Source organism: Pseudopodoces humilis, chromosome 2 (assembly GCF_049639895.1).
Source record: "Pseudopodoces humilis isolate 2021_Gansu_Grassland_sample_001 chromosome 2, ASM4963989v1, whole genome shotgun sequence".
Taxonomy (NCBI): Eukaryota; Metazoa; Chordata; class Aves; order Passeriformes; family Paridae; genus Pseudopodoces; species Pseudopodoces humilis.
Genome location: NC_142201.1, coordinates 66563660 through 66584568, shown reverse-complemented (window position 1 = coordinate 66584568; position 20909 = coordinate 66563660). Strand labels below are relative to the sequence as shown.

The window sequence follows — 20909 nt, the reverse complement described above, 5'->3', positions numbered from 1 at the left end:
GAAGTTGCAAATGAAAATAAAGACCTTACATTTAACACAGCAAAAGAAAGAACCATAGCTTGGGAAATGAAAAAAGAGTATGACTGAAGTGACAGATGAGGAAATGATCCCTGCAGTAGAGTTCCGTAGATCTGAGTGGCAGGACTACACTCCTTTCTCACAAAGAAGCATTTAGTTTAGTGTCTCTGCTGAATCCAGGGGGATTACTTTTGTGAGTTAAGAGTCTCCTGTGTCAGATAAAGCTCCATGAACTTCACTGTGCCTCCTATTGAATTGCATTTATCTGAAGAATTCAGTTTTGAACAATGCATGTCAAAACCAGCATAGACCAGAGATCAGAAACAAAAAATTATCATGGATATAGAAAATGTTAATTGCAAAGGAAAACTAGATGAAGTACGTCTGTTAATCTAGAAAAGAGTGGGCTGAAACCTGAGAGTAGCTTCCAAGCATATGTTATAATGAGAAAGGAAAAATCTTTTTTCCACAGCTGAGGAGGACAAAAGGAAATTAATTTAACGTGCAAGAAACTTCAGACTACATTTTAAAGAATTATATTTCTAATAATAAAACATAGCAAAACAATGGTTGCATGGTGAGACTGTGGGATCTCTGTCATCAGAGGTCTTCAAGAGGAAAGCATACAAACATCTCTTAAAAGTGACACAGATCTGCCTGATCCTATGCTGTGGCCAAGGAAATGAATTCTTACAGGAATTCTTTAAAGCCTTTTTTTTTCCATCTCTTGCTCTATTAACCTTCAAATAACCAGTTTATAACTCATAATATAAGGTATTCTTTATGATTGGATCAGTACAATGAGATTTATATCATCAAATTTTACTTCTGTAACCTCACTTAAAATAATGTTTCATGAGTCCAAATACTATGCTGTGCTTTTTCAAGTGTCTCTTACTGATTAAAATATGAGTCAGTTAGAAAGTTGAGACCTGAAGTGGATCATTACTCTTCAGGTCTTGTTTTACAACTACTTTACACACTGACAATAGCAGATGCGGTACAGAAGTTTTTCTTGCAAAAAGGTAAACAGTAAAGATATAGTCCCCGCAGCTGTGACAGGATGGGATAAGTAAGGAAAAGACCGTTACCTGGGATCAGTCTTGTCCCAAAGTGTCAAATGAAAAAGCTCTCCAGCAGAATGTATCACTATCATATTATCTGTTGCTGATTGAGAACTATTATCTTTCCTACAAATTAAGCCAAAAACATAAACAATCATATTTTAATTTGATAATAAATTTTAAAAAGCCCAAAGACTACCTGGTTCCCAGTATGTCATTATTATGTATAAATGTTATTAAATAACTATGACTACACTTAAAACAGAAATTTGATATTTCTTATTTCTTCAAATGTGGCTTTACATTAAAGTTCTGTGGGCACTGTAATATTTTCAAGAAATGAAGTTTCCTGGACAGTTGGAAGTGATTAACCTTTTTGATACTTTGAGATTTTAGTGGGGTTGAGGAACTACAAAAAGCAAATACCAAAGGACTCAGATTTGGAAAACACTATTCCCATGCATGTCACCAAACTCACTACAGATACTTGAAAAGCAATGATTAAAAATAGCTAGACTAGATGTATGTGTGTCAAGCTGCAAGTGTTCCCAGAGGGTAATCACACAGATGTCCAAGCTCACACAACGGAAATTACAAGGCAGGGTGCCTGCTGCTAAAGAGACATTTTTCTTTCACCCAGAAAATGGTAGACAGTCTTCAGAAAAATGCTGAGGCCTTGTTCACACAGTTTAAACGTTCCAGTCCCTGAGGGTCCTTATTCTAGCAAGAACTGTGAGATAAATAAAGACAGAGAATCTGAAAAGAAATAATTCTTCCAAAGAAACCAAAACAGCATTATTGGAAATTTAAATACAAACAAATTGCAGCTGAGGTCAGGATGCTGCTTTTAGTTCCCATGCCAAATCTTCCAAAATCAACATTGTGGTTTGGCTGTATGTTATCAATAACTGCTTGCCATGCATTCATCTGACATGACTCACTGACACTCAGCTTCCTTCCTGCACTTCCTTTGGCTCTCAAACATAGCTCTGTATTCAAACTTAATTAGTACTGATGTCACACACCGGCCTCTCACAGCAGCACCGAGTGGAGCCCGGCACTCACACAGGCAGGAGCTGACAAGTAGCTATGGCCATGCACACTGGTAATGTGCCTGGCTTTAAGAGCCTGCCAGGGATACAGAAAGAGCATGAAATTACTGAAATCTGAATTTTAAAATTAATATTAATGCTGGGTAAATGTAAGTGTCTGAATGAATCTTTCTGCCTTGTGTGCAAACACATGAATGCTGCTGAGGAGCCAGGACATACGGCTCAGGCAGCTCAACATTTACACTGCTAATCTGCATGGTAATAGTCTTTAGCTTTTAAACTTTCTTACTTTAATCATGAGCACATGACACATTTTTTGCATATTTAAGAACTTCAGATTACGACCCAAACAGAAGTTTCTGAGAAACCAGTAGATATCCAGGAAATTTTGTTATGACACCAGACAATACAGGATGCACTGTCTCTGCCAGTCTATGAGTTTCATTATTTTGGCAGGCAGGCAGTACTAGGCTGCAGCTGAATTAAAAAAAAAAATAAAGATACAAATAGCAAGTTACTGCTGAAGATGTCAATGCAAAGCAGCTGCTTTCAGGGAAAAGGAAGCTACACTTTCTGAATATTGACTTCCAAGCTACTTTGTTGAATGTATGTTCTTATTTGGAACAACTATTTATTACAGACATGTTTGCCACAGAAGTATGGCAAACATTAACTATAATATAAAAACAAAGGAAAAAGACACTCCGCAATTTCTGTTTCCGGAGACAGCTTTGAACTGGCTTTGCTACTGCTAAATGTTTTATACCAAAAGCTTTTTAGGTTCATAATTCTTCACAAACACTAAGTAAAAATAGACGTCTGCCCTTGAATCTTAAGCCAACATAAAATATTTACAAGGATGGCATGACAACCAGCATGCTTCAGTTTCTCTAAGAAGTTGGAATTCCCCTGATAAGTGGAGGCTCTGTGAAGTGTTATCACACTATTTATATCAAGTGTTATAAATGAAATTCTTATGCTGAGGTACATGTATCCAAAGAAAAAACAACCTACTTAAACAATATTTTTGCTCTTGATTTTCATATAAATTAACTTTTTCATCTGCCAGCAAGTAATTTCTGATTATTCTGCAATGATTTCTAATTTCTCTGAAGCAGTACATTAACTAAACAGAAATAAATTATTTTTCACTGTGAATAAACTGACTCCATATCTATGAAATCATTTGTAGTAGAGGTAAAATGTGAAGGACTCCTTAGTTTTCTGAGGGATGAGGTGGACCTGAGTGGTGACTCATGACCACATCACAGATGAAGTACAGAGATCAGATCCATACAGTTCCTTATGAAGCAATGTTGGATGTCTGTCTGATATATCAAAATCACATGACAGCATGGTGCAGAGACACCCCAGTGGCTCTGGGTGATGTTACACCAGGTAACATCAACCTTACTCTGAGTCCTGGATCTGTCAACAAATCTGGGAATGGAGAAGTAAGGATGCAGAATGTTTGAGGACAGTCATGGAACAAGAAAAATTCTAAAGAAGACATATACAAGCTCAGAAAGAGATTTTAGTGAAGAGATGAAACAAGTGAAGAAACAATTACCTAAAAGTTGGGAACACATGGTCTAGGTGCTTGCAATGCTGCTGAACTTTTCCCTGGACATGGTGCTCTGAGGCCTTGAAGAAATTCCTGTAGAAGGGCTCCTGCAAAGCTCCATTGGAACAAATGTATCCTCAGACCTGCAGGACTAGAACTAAAGCCTTCATTTGCAGTGTCTTCTTACAGAATGTTGACAACACTGTTCTCAAATATTCAAGCCTGCTTTTGCATTATGTGCAAAGAAATTTTAAGTTACAAGTACATGTCTTAAATTATTGGTCCCAACACTGAGCCCATAATGTAGCAATGATTTGCAAAACACTTGCAGAGAACCTTCAGAGGAGCAGTTAATGATAAGATGTAGTAAAACATCAATATACTTGCTCAAAAGGCATGAATCAAACAGAACAAATAAGCTACCAACTCTAATGAATGTCTTCTTAGGAGGTAAAAAAACTAAAACAAAAAAGACAATCTTCAACAATAAAAGCCATTATGCCTGAAAATCCCTGGTCTATCTTTTGTCTTCTAATATGCAAAGTTCATCAAGAATTCCTTGGATAAGGTAGGGCTAAACAGAGAAAATAGATGCCTTCACCTTCACAGAGTTGCTGCATTCTTCAAAGCTCTTGCAATTTTGTGCCAAAGTCTTCTGGAGCTCATTGTGCTGAAGGACATTCAGGGACTGAACTGCTTCCAGTAAGCCACTGTTCCTTATGCTTTACCTGTGCATCCCCCAAAAGCCCGGTGCCCATTGGCTGGCTATATCCATCCCCAAAACTGATATTTTGATCTACTGTATGCTTTGCTGAGGAGTTGGTTTTGATCTTCACAATATGAGATTCAGGGCATTAGTTTTCAATATAAAAAGCAGCATAACAGCACATCGGCAAAATGTCAGGTAAATACATAGGCTCATTCCCACACTGAGCAGCATTATCAGGAGAAGTCTGGAGGGAGGAAACACTGAGAAAGGAAACTCAGAACCAGAAGTCATTATGGTCATAACTCATACACAAGACAAAGAAAAGTGTTTTCTTTAAAAATTATTTAAAATGAGATATGCCTGAACACATAATTTCCCCAGGGATAGCTGTGTCTCTCTGGCAAGCACTTAAAACATCCATGCACCTGGGATAAAGTTTTTTGAAGACAAAATGCTACCATATTAATTACCATGAGAAGGAGAATTATTGATTTTCAAAAGTACATGATTTCTGGAAGTTCAAGCTAGTCAAGAAAATTGGAACTATATGCCAAATGTGATGGACACTCCTGAGCATCTGGCCTTGTCTCTTAGGATTCAATTAGAATTTAACAGGAGCACAGTTAGTGAGAAATAGTAACAATTTAAGAACTTTGAGTCATTTGCTGCAGAAAAAACAAAACAAAACCAGTAGTTATCAAGTAAACAAAGCCCTAAATCCCAAACCATCTTTACTTTGGTTGCTTTTCCTCTCCTGGTATATGAACTATGCAACTCTGAAAAGTTTAAATAATTCAGGAATCAGAACTTGTCTTTCCTACCCTTAACTGCAACTCAGTCTTGTTCCACATCCTCTCAGAAGGAAGGCCCAAATGGGGTCTTCTCCTCATATAGCTCCCCTCATAGCTCACTGGGAGCTTTAATGAAAGCAAATCTGCCAGGTATGAGGCACATAGCATCTGACAGGGCCACTTCATCATTCCTAGCAATCCACTGCTCTTATTTATATCCAGATGTGTCATCCCCCGGTTTGTTTTTTTTTACCATATTGTTACCTCTAAGGCTTCCAAAATCCCTACACAGGTTCCGTCTTTACTGGCTGTCACTCTAAAACTCAACCTTTTTCATACTTGAGGAGTTGTGCAAATTGTTTTTGCCAGTCCACCTTCCACATGTGCATCCTGCAGTGGATGTGGGAGCATGCTGCTGACGATATGGCAAATCTAATTGTATAATTATAGCCATCTTAGAGGGAAAGCCAAACTTTCATATGCCTAAGGGGAGTGGTTTAACAAATTTATATGCAGATGGAAGCATATCAAGAGCAAACAGCTAGTCATTCACAGAATAAATATTCCCATAATAAGTGCGTAACAAGGAGCAATGGTAGAGCGTGCAAAGCAGATGGCTGATCTGTGCAACTAAATGTGTGGGTCCCAGCAGCCTCATTTATAGTTATAGTTTCCCTTTTTTAGACCCTAAAGAATGAAAATAACAAAACAAGCAATAAAAAAACCCCACTGCTCCCTCTCCCCCACCCTCTTCCCCCACACCCAAAAAAAAAACCAAATAAAAAAAACCCCGCCAGCCAAAACCGAAGAGAAAGAGAAAGAACAGGCCATTCCAGGAGATGACCTGCTGATCCAATGAATGAGAACTGCCAGACTATACACACTGGAAATCAGGATAACCTGGGAACTGCTGTGTTGAAATGCCAACAACTGTGTACCTGTCAGTCAGACTGGGGGAACTGTTATCCTCAAGACCCTCAGCCTTGTGCTGCAGCTGAGTGAAGGATCTCAGCTGCCAGAAGACTTTTGCTTTGCAAACACAACCTTTGCAGACAGAGCAGGACATAAACTGGGAGGCTACTGGCTGTCAACCATGTTATTGGGATGCTGAGTCACTAAAAAGTGCAACTACATTGATTTTAATGGGACATCTATCACAGTACTCCAAAGGCCTCCGAAAGCAATGTTCAAGATGTACCTCATTGTATTTTAAGTTTAAAGAAGAAAACAGTATTCCATATAATAGCATTTTGTATATTCTGGGTTAGGTAGGAAGAAGCAAAGCAAGTGTTGATGGGAGTACACAAGGGAGTGCGCACATCAGGAAAGAAAATCTTGTGACTGATGGTGCAGGTCTGAAGATCAAAAGATCTGGCTGATCCTTTCAGTACTGTGAGAGACCTCATGGAGGATGCTGGGCAATCACTTCCATTCTGACCTTCTGCCTTCCAGCTGCAAAATGAAGATAGTGAAGACCACCAAGTGTCCTTAGGTCTGAAATCTTGAATACTGCAATTCACCTCTTTCCAGGTGGCTGCCTTTCTCCTGACAAAGCTAACAGGGGATGCGAATATTCCAGAATCAGATGAAATGTATTATTACAGAAATGCCTGTCAGGAAATGCTGGGTATGAACTCAGTCATGTCTACAGAATGCTTTCAGGTCCCTACACTAAAATGCTAATCATCACTAATTTATAGTTGAAAAGGTCTCATTTCTGCTTATCTACAATGAAAAGAATACAATCATTCAAACCTACATTCAAGAGGTAGGACAAGGTACACATTTCAGTGTTTTGCCCTCTTATTTCTTTCATGGTGATTTTTCAAAGCTATAGAAAATTTACAGCTTGGTTTGATGTAAAATTTGTTTTCAGCAAACCATCTCTTCAAATTACTGAGTATTTTAGTTGTGCCATATGGTACATAATTTTAGTTCCCCACATAATTTTTGTTTACCCTGCAATGAACTTGATGTCTTTAGAGCTGCAGAATGTCTGATACCAGTAATTCATTTAAGAGCTTGAGGGGACATTTTTAACATAATTTTTAATATCCTAGGGTACTACATGCCTTAAAGGAGAAAAACAAACCTTCCACGGGTTTGTTTGATATAAAAATGTCTACCATGCACATGCACTTCCTATCAATGTGGTTTGATACCAAGATTGTCCCAGATGACTTTATTGTCAGGGGAATCTAGACCTGCTCTAGTCCTCAATTCAGGTTTTTAGTTTAGTCTTGGAATTCATCTCTATTGTTGAACCACATGAACCTCTGACATGCTGAAAAAAAGTAATCTTTAACTTCAACCACTATGGGTTGTATCTCAAATGATCTGGGAATTATGAATATTTAATGGATATTAAAGGTATTTCTCAAGAAAGATCATATCATGTTTATACAGGCTGTGAATAAAGCAGAAGCACTTCCTCTGACAGCACTCCCCAAAAAGCTCACCCAAACTAGGGATGTACAGTCCTGGGACACCACCACTTCAGCCACTGTGAGAAAGATTGAGTTACTTCTATTGCAACCACCTTTGTAAGACTCCCCACTAAAGATCAGTCATGTCCAATAGGTAGTGACTGGGTGGGCAGCTTGGCCACAAACTTCCAACAGAGCTACAACAGATAAAAATTCACTGTCCCAATGTACTTTGTGTCAGTCAATAGAACCCACCATACCCTCATTTGCCACATCCTAAGAGAATGGCATTGCAAGGAGGACAGTAAGTGTGTGACGTGTGTCAGTGAAGGGGAATAGAGCCACAGGTATGACAGCTTAGCCAGGGCTTTGAGGAGCAGAAAAATGTTTTTGTTTCCCCAACAGGCACAAGCTGTTCTTGCTGATGGGATTTCAATCAGTTCACAGCAGCTGGAACTCCACATCACAGAGGCATACACAGCTAGATAGGCATCAAAATCAGTCTCTCTCGGTGTAAAAGAACAGGCCACCCAGTAGAACGTAAGTATACTCCAGCTAGATGTCTTAAGTAGCCCTCTCAAAGAATCACACACAAAAAAATCACAGTGGCTAGCAGAAAAAGTCATTCTTTGTACATATGTCTTAATAAAAATACACCCTGAGGAGAGAAATGCCAATAAATTGACTCAGAGCTACCTACTACCCAGAACCCCTGGAGAGACTGTAACAAAGGGAGACTCCTCAATTAAGCAAATTCAACGATTGTGCAAGCCTCTGTCAGCAAAGAATCAGACAATCCTGACCCTGGGTTGAATTCCTTCTGTGATACAAGGACTCAAATGCAAGTCCTTGGTGAAACTTCAGATACACCTTCAGAAAACAACACTTAAAGAAAGCAGGCAAAAAATCCTTGAGGCTTTGGTACAGGTATAGCTTAGGGATTAAATTCATTATAACCATTTATTGCCAAAATTTCTTTTTCTTTTCTTTATATTGCCACAAGGTGTAGGGCTAGGGTAAACAAGACACCCAGATCAGGTTCTCTGTTTAAAGAGTTCATTAAAAAGTAAGGGTACAATCATAATATGTTACACTTTGAGTTATGTTGTTTAAGCTCTCACTAAATTCACTCTGCAAACAGACTGACTGACTGGCTGAAAAGCCAGTGCAACATAGAACAGTCTACAAGAATACAAGGATTCACATCTCAAAATGCTCCAACTGCATAGTCCAGGATCACCACTGTCTAGAAAGACATTAATGTATGACATCAAAGCACAGTTGTGTTAGGATTGCACTGCCTCAGCAAGGAGCAAGGAATAATTTACAGAGCCACAGCTATAGATAGACATCTCATTAGGCAGATTATCTGAGTTGAAATTTCAAGAACCTTCAGTAAACTATTTTTACACATGAATCAAGGACGACTCCATAAAAAAATCCAGCGATCAAAAGAGGTCAAGGCTTTGGATTTCACACTGCATCCTGAGCTGGTGTGTCAGCAGAGTGATGCTGGGAGCAGCTTCCTCCCCACGCTCACCCAGAGGGAAGAGTGCCACCTGCTGAGGTCCTGCCAGTCTTCCTGCATCAGTCCTCTAATCACCTCTGTCACTCTGTCCACATCCACCCTCCTCTGCCTGTGTGATATTCCAGATTGCTCCAGGGTACTGTGTGCCTTCCATCAACTGAGCTTCCTGCTGTGCTGGAATTAGTGAAGGGAGTGAGGAGACATTCAGCCTAGGAACTTAGAAGAGAATAGGATTCCCTTTTCACCTGACTCAGGCTGCAAATTGCCTGGGAATCAATCTGACAGAAATTGTGTTTTGATGAACTTTGTATTTATCTGTACAGGGATCCTTTGTAGTGTAGGCACAACTATGAATCAGTTTTAGTCAATTTACACAAACAAATGAAACACGTTTCGTAGGATACTCTAGCAGTAAGGACAAACAGTATACAGGAATTAATATCACTAACGGAATTGTGACTTTTGCAACAATGACTGCAGAGAACATGAAAGTGGACATGAAGGATAACATCCACTTCAGTGTCTGTGCAACTCACCAGTCCCACAGGCACTATAGAGAGCCCAGATTCTGCTACAGCCTCAATTGCTAAAAGTTCCAGACAAACTTGTGAGACATGTAACTAGCTCTGAACATGCTCAAATTAATATTTAGTGTGCAGGTTGAGACACTAGATGAAACAAGGAGTCTGGAAACCAGGACCTACAAGAAAAAGCTAGATGAACCAGATTGACCTTTATAGGGAAGGCAGAAGGCAAAGAACAAGAACATAACTTGTTCTGCATAATGATGATGAACACAACAAGATACTTTACACTATGAAACCACAGTAAAATTTTCTAATGATCAGTGGGGGTACTGAAATGTATCATTTGAACAGGCTCTACAGTCTGACAGTGGGGGTCTTAAAAAAGATAATGGAAAAATTTACACCAGAGTGACACAGGTATAGGTGATTCTGATGTGGTAAAGGGCAATAGCCTAGAAATCCTCCTGAGGTCTCTCAGACTGTAGGATACTGCAATTCCTCTCTGAGGCTGTGCTAATTCTGTTTCAGTGCAAACTCCCAGTCCGAGATGTGAACTGCAATTTGTTAGCTCAAGTTTTAAGACGTGCAAGTCCTTCTGGACATTTTCAGTCCAATTTGCAGCCTTCTGGCTAATCCAAAATGTTTTCAAGCTTCAACTGAGTGGTTCATCTGAAAATTTCTATTAGGACATTTTGCAATAAAGAAGCTTCTGCCACTTTTATTTCTGAGCACTTTGGTTTTGTATCAAATGATTAGTCATTGTAAATTTTAATTCAATGCATGAAATACCGATTTAAAGAAGGTCATCATTATGACACGTGGCTGCTTCAGATAACACATGACCTTTCTCTTACAGTGGATTATCAGCAAGCCCCATCTAACGATATCAAAATCACTACTTTTATCACTCTGTGTTGAATTCTGAGAATTTACAAAAGAAAGGCCCTATGAGTAGCAGCAAGATAGAAAACTTCACCAAATAATTTTTCTGAAGTTGTACTTCCCTTGTGTAAGTGCACATCCTTTGCACAAAGGGCTACATACATCCCAGGGCAAGGGGGTGGCAGCTGGGCAAAGCTGCCTCCGCCCAGTAGAAGCACAAGAAAAAGTTGTACCTTGAGAGGATTTATCTCTGTTAGAGAGACGGGATGCACAATTTGCTCCATTCATTTGCATAAAAAACGCTCTCCCTGTGCTTTGTACCGGCCTCCGTCTCTGGTGTGTTGTAGATGGAAGTTCCTTCTTCCTCAGCGTGGGAAACAGGCAAGAGCAGCCTACAGGCTCTCCAGAGTACAAAGAGCCAGAAGCTGGTATTATGAGAGACCTTTGCACCACTGCTTAAGTGGGGACCAGAGGTCTGATTCTGCCCAAGCTCTGAAATGCCATAGAAGCACTTCATCAGCACAGGCAGGACACATTTTTAATTACACATCTCCGGTAATATTTGAATCCCTTTGCTTTGCTCTTGCTGTGAGCAACAATTGTATAAGTCAAAGGCTTTTGCTGTCTCAATCATGCACCATCTGATCAACATGTGAAATAGCCAGGAAAACCCTGCCTGAATAAAAATTACAAAAGTACTAAAACAGAGGCCAAGATGAAGAAAATGAGTAACAGCTACTCTAAAAGAGGTATTATGATAAAACAATAACATAGGACATACTCTTTTTTTTTTCTTTTTTTTTTTTGTTTTTTTAATGCTGTTGTAACAAATATATCACAGGGCCGGAGAAAAGGAAAATGCAAACTCCTGACCAGACAGGCAGTCAGATAAGGTATGATTGTACATACTTCCCTGAAGAAAACTGTGCTCAACCAATCCAACAAGCAAAAATACAAGAGACAGCTTCATAGGGTTGAACCCAGCACATTCCTGCCATTCTCATCCACGTGAGCTGCCGTACTCCATCATCTGTTCCTTCCTCTGGGTGCTATAAAGCACAGTAGAAAATTGTACTGTCACCCTGTTATATAAACTGTGTGTTTTATCTAAAAGCATGAGCCCAGTGGATGGTATAAAACATGCAAAGAAAAGAAAAGAGAGGGGAATTGTATCCCTTTTGCACTTGACTGAGTACAAAGTTAGCTGCACAGAAGTGAGGTTCTCTCTCCTTACATTTGCATAGGCTCAGTATAATTTACTGGTATGGTTCCAAATCACCTCTTGTTACACATATATAGAGTCTTATTTTCACAGCTTGAATCTCATCTCTACGGACAAAGAATCAGGACATTACAGTTTGTCTTGAAAAGCAATGCATTTCTGAGGCTGTGTGCTAACACTGAAATGTAAGCAAATTTAGTGTTTATTATTAGCAAGACTGCACTACTATGAAATTAAATTGTGTTCCTGCAAACACTGTTATCAGAAATACAACCCTAAAACTGTATTTGTTATCTGCAAAATAATTCAGTCAGAACATCTGAAAACTAACATAACAACAAATTTCATTCTAGAATACTTCAATTTACATATGATTAATATGTATATAAAAGACAAGTAGCACACGTAGGATTAATTTGGGATGTATATACTAATTAATCAATGCCATAGCCTGCAACTTTTGTTTTGTCACTACAGCTGGACCTAGATGGCAAATCTCACTATGTGAGCTTGGGACAGTTATAATGAGAAAGGGATTGGGCTGGCTCAGAAAAGTGCTCCATCAATAAATTTTGCTGGCAGTATCTGCCCATGGGGTTTTGGCAAAATCATCACCAAGCCCAGCTGCTCTGTTGCTGCTGCCATCCCTGGTAGACCTGCTGGCTGTCCTTGCAGAGGTGGGTGACCTCTATTTCCCGACTGCTGCTGTGGTTCCTCTCTTGTTCAAAGCTTTTCTTGAAATATAAACAAATATTATCAGTTTGAACTACACAAATAGCCATGTAATGCTGAGCAATAAAAATAACCAGTTCTAGACTCCTTTCAATACAGATTTGGACTTCATACACCTTTTGAACTACATTAAATTATCTTCATACCAAAATCAGTTGGAAACTTCAATTTTTCTTTATACTATATACAAAAAAAGTGCATATAAATTATCTTATCAACACCTATCTGAGAATAATGACATGTTTAAAAAATATTTTTCAATGGCATTTTAAGAATATATATATACAGCTCTTTCCTTTTCTACATAGATAACTCAATGAGTTTTAAAAATAAAATACACAAAGCAGGTCCCTAGCCTCCAGGTAATCCTTATGAAAACTAAATTAAAATAATGAATTTGATGCAAAATACTATGTTAAAAAAATACCATTAATGTAATTTTAAATTAAATAAATACTTTCATAGACCAAGTTATTTAACCATAGCAGTTCGAAGTAATTTCAAATGCTGCATAGCTACATTAGGATTATCATCTTCAACTGACGACAGCATTTTTGTCAGGAAAAAAAAAGGAATTGAGCAATTAATAAAAAAAAACAAATTGTATAGGGTTTGGCTGAGATGGAGTTAATTTCCCCCAAAGTAGCCCTCAATAGGGCTGTGCTTTGTAGCTAGAAAGTTGTTGATAACATGCCAGTATTTTGGCTACTACTGAGCAGCTCTTGAACAGTACCAAGGCTCTCTACCTTACCCCCGACTCTCAAAGGCCAGTGGGCTGGGGGTAGACAAGATCTTTGGAGGGGACACAGCTGGAACAGCTAACCCAAGATTGCCAAAGGGATAGATCAATAGATCTAGCTATATATTCCATATCATACGATACCTGGTCAGCAATAAAAGCTAAGAGAAAAAAAGGATGAAGCAGGGAAGGGCCTTTGTTATTTATGACATCTGTCTTCCAAAGCAACCATTACATGTGCTGAACCCCTGCTTCCCCAGGCTGAACACTGCCTGCAAATGGGAAGTAGAGAATAAATATTTTGTTTTCTTTTGCTTTATTAAACTGCCTTTATCTTGACCCACAAGCTGGTTTTTTTCATCTAATTTCCCCACTGAAGGAGCTGACTGTTGGGAGGAGGGAATAAAGACAAAAAGGAAAAGAAGGGGCTATGCTGGGTTTCTTACATTTGCGATGAGTCCTTGTTAGGACCACAATTTGGCCAGAGTGCTGTCAAGTGCACTGGAAACAAAGCAGATGAGAAAGCCTGGAGTACTACAGATACTGGAATATACAGCTCTCAGAAAGAAAGGTAGGCATCTGCCCTCCACTCCCTATTTTTAATTTTCATTAGAGTTAGTACAAGCTCTTCCCGGGCAATGAATTCTTTTATTACCAAAAAACTACTTAGTCTTAAAGAAGGGAAGATTCTGTCTTCCAAGAACACTTGACCATCTCAGAAATTACTGAAAGTCTAGAGTGCTCCTGGGAAAGAAGGGTATCTCAATATTCTCATTGTGCAGGCAGAGCAGGGGAAGAACAGGAAGGCAGCCATCCTGTTCAGAGGCATAAAAATTCCACATATTGGGGTACACCTGGAAGTGGAGTCACCTTACCTGACTAATTCAGCATGATTCTGTCCCACTGAGATACTGGTAAGATTAAATACCGAACACAAGAAGAAAGGTTATGAAAAGACAAGGTTTCAAGCTACCTGCATCTGTACTGGAGAGCTATTTTTCTGATTCTAATTAATAGCAACATTAAGGATAAAGAGGAAAGCAATTCGCATGACTAAAGGACACAGTTTGAAATTTGTTTTTCCAAGAATGGGAGCAATTGGAGTTAGCACTCTTTATGAGGAACGATGGTCTGGTAAGCAAAATCAGAAACAGTATATAAATTCTGCTCTTGACCATGTTGAAAACAATCAGCTGGTTTTGACACTTTGAGAAAGTCAGTGAAAACCTGATTTCTGCAAAAATTTCTGTACTTCTTCTGCGTGAGCTACTTTTACAAATGCTTTTAGTGGAAGTATAGACAAAAATCTTCAGCTCCAACACAGCCAAGTAATTGTGTCTTCAAACACACTACCTCTTTGAGGAAATGAAGCATTAAATGGCATGTCTTCATCATTCAGGTACAGATGTTTTCATCTTCTTGCACTTTGTGGGTCATACAAAGTAGCCCAACCAGTATGGGCATAAGAATTCTTTTCCCAGAGATTTCTCAAGTCTTCATGGGGCTTTACTATCAACTTACAGCGGGCAAGGTCAGAGTAAAGCATGATCTGCCTAATCTTCACCTTGGGAAACACACTCTACTAGATAATGGATGTAACTGCTGCTATAAATTCTACCACGAACTGATAAATTTATGACTCTAGAAGTGACAGTGTGTGAAACGTTTATTTTTGGAGTGAGGTTTAGGCACTTCTAATCTCCGATGTAAAATTAAAACTGCTTGCATATTTAGTGGAGAAATGAAGGATCGGCTCAAGGCTTGTAAATAGCTTAAGAGCCTCAAAATTCCAAAGAGTGCTAGTAAAAGTAAAAACTGTTATGAGTTGCCACATGATAACTTTATCTGCCTTGGATGTTGGCAGCTATCTGACAAAAGGCTTGTCATATATGCTCATTAATGGAATAATCTCTGATCCCTGGTAGTCCAGGGACAGCAATATTGAACAATTAATGCCTGAGAAACATTATTCTGATTTTGCTTCAGCTGTTTTCATTTTTAATTTCTCTGCCTCAAACATGGTCAGAGGGTCAGACATGCATTACACTTACTACAGAGAGATAACAGCCACATATTGTTATATATAAGATAAGGCACAGATTACTGCCCCTATTAGTTTTGTATTTCTAAACAATGTTAGGAGACATCAGACATCCCTGGAACCTCTGACCTAAACTCTGAAACTCTATAGCATCAACTAGCATTTCTGAGGGAAAAAAAAAAATCTTAAAGGAATCATAAACACTTAAGTCATGTAGGCTACAAGGCAGTTTTTTCCTCATTTTCTGAATCAAGTGGCTTAGCACAGATAACAAACAGTTTAAACTGATAGAAGCTGACAGAAGCAGTTTGCCTTGCCTCATCTCCAGCCACTCTGACCCTCTCTTGCACCAGCCTACGTAATCTAGTCTGAACAGTAAATCAGACTGAGGATCCAGGCTAAAATAAGCCCCAAAACTGTAAAGTAATTAATTTTAGCCCTATTGATTTAACATGTTCAAGCAATTTGTCAAATTAAAGCATAAGAAATCAAAACTGCACTCCTCAACTCTACTTAAAAAGAAAACAAAAATGCAGACTTACAGCAGATAAAGGAAAAAGCCCTTTTTACCAATATATTAAGTTTTGTTTTCTTGCTCATTCACAGATTGCATGTGCATAACGCAGTGCACAGCATACTGTGTTACCTGCAAGAGCTAGAGAGTGTTTACTGATGGGTTTTTCATACCACCATTAGACTTCTAAGTTAGACTATCAAAGTTTTCTCTGCTAAGAGCACAGAGAGGCAGGCACTGCCCATCAAATGCCAGATTGTAATTGAATATGCCCTGGGAGGGATTTAGTTTATCCAGCTCTAAGCACTGATGCCTTGGGCAGTCACTTCTTCAAATACTTGACCAAGCAACATCAGCACTTGGGGGCACAAAGCACGTCAATAAGAGACCTCCATTCAGGCGACTACTTCAAGGCAAGGTGTATGTTGCTGTAGATGTGCTTTTTCCTCTCCTTTAATGGAAGCTCTATAATGTAGATATGGATTTACAAATGCCAGTAATCATCAGGGGAAACTTTGCTGCTTGTCTTTCAAGCACCTGGGTTCCCTGCCACCTTGAGTACATATTTCCTATAGTACCTCAAATAGAAAGTTTGAGTGAAACTGCCTTTGGGGGAATGAAGGAAGGACAGAAGACATCAGCCCTAAACCCATGATTTGCTTTTTTAGTCCACCAAAATATCATAAGAAGTGCAAATCATACAAACAGGCATGCAAACAGCATGCATACCTACTGTGACAAGTTTGCCAAAAACCCCATTATTGTACCTTTTAGGCTTCTGCCGTAGTTGGTATCCATGAAAAGTGTGCAGCTAACATCACTGCCTTGTATTGAGAACTGAACAATGGTGTCTTGCCTAATCTCTGCATATCACTCCTGAATTGAAGAATCCCTGCTATTTTTAGAACTGGTCTCTGTAATATTTGCTAATCTCAATTTATGGAGTATTTATTTCTTTAAATGTCTTGGGTATATGAGCTCCCAGGGAGTGGAGATAGATAAGTTCTTTTGGATCTTCTGGCTCACAGAAAACTGGAAGGGAAGAAAAACTGGATCATCAATACAAATACAAATTGTATTTGTATTTGAAATTGTATTTGTATATTGAAAATACAAGAGGTCTGATTTATATCTGTGTTACTCCCAAGTTACGTATTATACCATTTTGGATCATAGGAGTTAAACAGATGCAGCCTGGGTGTGACATGGAAGGAATTAGACCTTTTGTCATTCGCTCCCACCCTGCTTACTATAATTAAAGCAACTTCAGTGTATCCTTTTAAAAAAAAATTGGAAAAGTCTGTATCTTAAGGAATAAGCAGTGAAAATCTCTGTATTGGAGAGAGATGACAGACTCATGCAGACTGCATGCCTGGAGCTAGACATAGCATTATTTGAATTTGCATGGAAAAGAGCACCAAAAGCAGCACTTTGAAGGATCAGCTCTCCTGATGACGTTTGCAAACATCCAGTTTCAACATTTATTCCTAATTTAAAGCACTGTACAATTAAAAAAATAGCTCACTAATATCTCAGGAAATTCTTCCCTTCAGGAGGTTTCTAAACCCGCTGGTGTCCTAAGAAACATTTGTACTTTCTGCATTACCCTGCTCTTACTCCAGTATACAAAAATAACTGGTATGATACAGACTGTACTAATGAGGATTCGCAGAACTGCTTTTTATTGTACCAGTATTTCCTGATTCTCAACAAATAGAAAAAAAGCAGACTTCAGAAAAAAAAAAAGCCCCAAAACTTACTTTCTCTGCCTTTCCTCCCACACACCACTAGCCAAAAACAGTATTACTGCAACATCACTTTGAAAATATTTACATAGTACTAGTGGGAAGGCAGCTAAGCTGTGATACTTGCACATGCCTGAACATTTGGCCAAGGTAAAACACAAATAAAGTTGGCAAGTTTCTTTTTAATTAATTCTGTTATCTATCCCAAGTAGAACAAGCAACGAATCAGAAAAATGTTCGTGCTTTTGCAGAAATGGAAAATAGCAAACTTATTTTCCAAGCAAAGGAAATAGCTAGTGGGAAGACAATAATGTTTTCAATTAGCAAGAAAGCAGAGCCAACCTTCAAATTTCCTTTTCAGTGCACAGGAGTAGGTTCATTTAATGAAATAGAGAATTTTTATGGTGGCAGGCGGATTGTTCTTTGGTAGATGAATACAGCAGTGCTCAAGATATCTTTAATGTAATAGATTTTGCTTTAATCAAAATTGCAGAGATAACTTAAAATAAGCACCTCATTTGGGGAAAGAGAGCTGCTGAGATATTGGCTTAATGTGCAATTACTGCTAACACCTATTGGCTTAGCGATAGGAAGAAAAGAGGGTGGCAAATGTGATGCCAGTATCTGAAAATGCCTTGGAGGTCATTTGTGGAAGAGATGCTAGTAGAACTAATACGCATGGCAGAAAACTGCCAGAAAGAATGCTTAAGAACATATGGACAGTAACCCAAGGACAATGGGTTAGAATAATTGGGATTTTGGAGACCAACTTCTTTGAATGATCATGCAGATAAAGGCAATTTGACTGCTATTTGACTTCCATTTCAAACAGCTTCTGATGAAGTTGACTATCAAACTCAAACAATACTATGAAGAAGGAACTACAAAAATATATCAAGAAATAACGATAGATTTTCATTGCTAACTAAAAGTGAAAAAAATAAAGTTAAGAATAATTGATTATTTTCTTTTACAGTGGATGGATATTACCTGAGAGTATCATGGGTATGTTTTCAGTACACTAACAAATGAACTGGAAAATGAAGGAATAAAAAGGGACAGAGTTTTCTGATGATATTCAACTACAGAGGTTAATAAAAACAAAAACAGACTGCATATTGCTGCAAGAGGACCTCATGATGTTGAATGATTGTAAAATAAGCAGAAAAATGCAAATCAATAATAAATATAGTCACTTGCTGGAAGAAAAATACAAAACAAAACAAAAGCAGCCTCAGGTACTTACTATTTCCAACAATATGCCTGAGATTCAGTTTTTGCCAGTACAAGAATTACACCCAAAATAATAATTCAGTAACAAATTTACAATAAGAAAAAGGTGTGGTATCACCTATTCCACAATTGAACTTTGGAAATCATTGCTACAAGACATTGAATATCAAAAGAACAAATGAACAGATAGATGGTACAATAGATGAATAGAGAGAATAGGTGAATAGTACCAAATGCAAAACTAGAGTCAAAAAAAGACTCTTAGGGGCTATTAATTACAAAAATGCAATATAGTGTCTGCCTTCAATGTGCCTGTATGATAAATACCTCAAAGAATGTTGAGATGGCTTACTATCTGCTTATTATGTCCTTAAACTTCTTTCCTGAACATCCAAAAGTGGCCACTGCCAAAGAAAGGATACAGGACTGTAAGTACTTCTGAGTCAATCCAGTGCAGTCACTTTTTATGTTGTACAATGATCACAAGTACGGCCGGCACACAAGTAATTTAAAACAGTGAGACAGAAACCATCTACATTTCCAAATGAAGACACTGATTCTAAAGTAGCTTACATTTACCTATTGGGAAAGTAAATCAAAGTCTTTTGAGAAAACCTTCTGATGGATATTGTGAGACTTTGATTGTAGGCTACAGCCACGACCTTGTAAAAAAAAAAAACCAAACAGGTAAATATTGCTATTATTGGCTGGGAACAGGATTTAATTAAAACTCCAGAGCTGAGCACTCAGGCTTGCAGAAAATGTGGTGTGGGATTCACCATGAATTTGGCATAGCCAACTGCCAAGCTAAAAAATCCTAAGAGAGTACTTCTAAAATAAGCCTTGAAGAAAAAGCTGTGGTAGTGGTTGTGATGCCTGGAATCCATCACATGTTACCTCCAGATGAATTACTCTTTAGAAATGTCTTTCTTTCCATTGACTATGAAGGTGATCCAAGTGACTAATTCGGATATAGAAGTTTTCATTAGTGGTCAAAAATCAGATTAGATGACCACCACGGCCCAGGAGCCTCATTAACTGAAGTCCAACTTAACTTTTAACTGTACCTGCTTTGCAAACCAAGGTCCTCCACGTAGTGCAATATTTGCAAGAATCAAACGTTTGATATGTGTGGAACAAATTATTTCGAAGAAATGCACAGACAATTTTAATGACATATAGTAAATTTTGAGGTTACTCAACCTGTAAGTCAGATAATGTTGTCGCTACTTACATCAGTTTTAGGTCGTGCTCCAGTTGACACTTGGTAAGGTAAACAGTTTAGATCCTGGTAGTCTCCTCTTCTATTTTTCCAAGATCCTTTTTCTTGATGATCTCCATAAAGGCCTGTCTCCACTTGAACAGGGCACTGTAAGAGAATTTTTAAAACCCTATAAATAAAGACAAGTCAGAAATATTTTTAATGTGAACTCTAAGGTAATAACTTTGGAATCTTATCTTTTCAAAGCTTTTTTTTCCCTCTAATGTAAGGCAAACATTTGGTTTCAATATTTTTTCATAAAAGCATCTGCTGCATCATTTTTACACTTTGCTAAGTTAGACATCCAGCCATTATAGGAAGTTGCCTCCTTAACATCCAGTATACACAACTGGAGAACTAATCAATAATAGTACACTTTCCCTAAAATTAAAGGAACTGAATTACTTTTTAGAGAGATAAATGATTTTATTCAAATTATTTTTAAAATATCTTTTAACTTTATATCATGTTGATTTTTTGTGTACTAAACAGAGACTTAGCAAATTCCCATTTTCAAATTACAGATTCTGAACTTTTCAAGTCAATTTTTTCTTTATTCCCCAAAACCTGGAGAATTCTCACTCAATTCCTCTATTCCGAAACCATTTTTTAAAAGGTGGATGTCCTAACTCTGGGCCCACACTGAATGCAGTGTCAGGAAGAGACCAACTGTACAACATTCCCCCACATATCCTGGTTTGCCCAAGGAATAACTGGGTGAGTGAGCAAGAAATAATACATGCTTCAATCAAGCAGAATTCATACTAAAGACAATTAGGGAAACAGGGTCATGGATGCACTGCAGAGTAGTCCCAAGCTGTTGGATACAATCATTCTAATCAGCCCATTTACAAATGGCTC

The 20909-nt window shown here is 38.3% G+C and overlaps 1 protein-coding gene across 4 annotated transcripts in view; it reads right to left on the bottom strand.

Moving 5' to 3' along the window:
* STARD13 (StAR related lipid transfer domain containing 13) overlaps positions 1 to 20909 on the bottom strand; it is a 285456-nt gene that overhangs the window by 186205 nt on the left and 78342 nt on the right. For all 4 annotated transcript variants that reach the window (XM_014249607.2, XM_014249609.2, XM_088068354.1 and 1 more), the window contains one exon: positions 20022 to 20156. In XM_014249607.2, coding sequence (XP_014105082.2) covers positions 20022 to 20156 — 135 coding nt within the window. The remainder of the gene's footprint in view (positions 1 to 20021; positions 20157 to 20909) is intronic.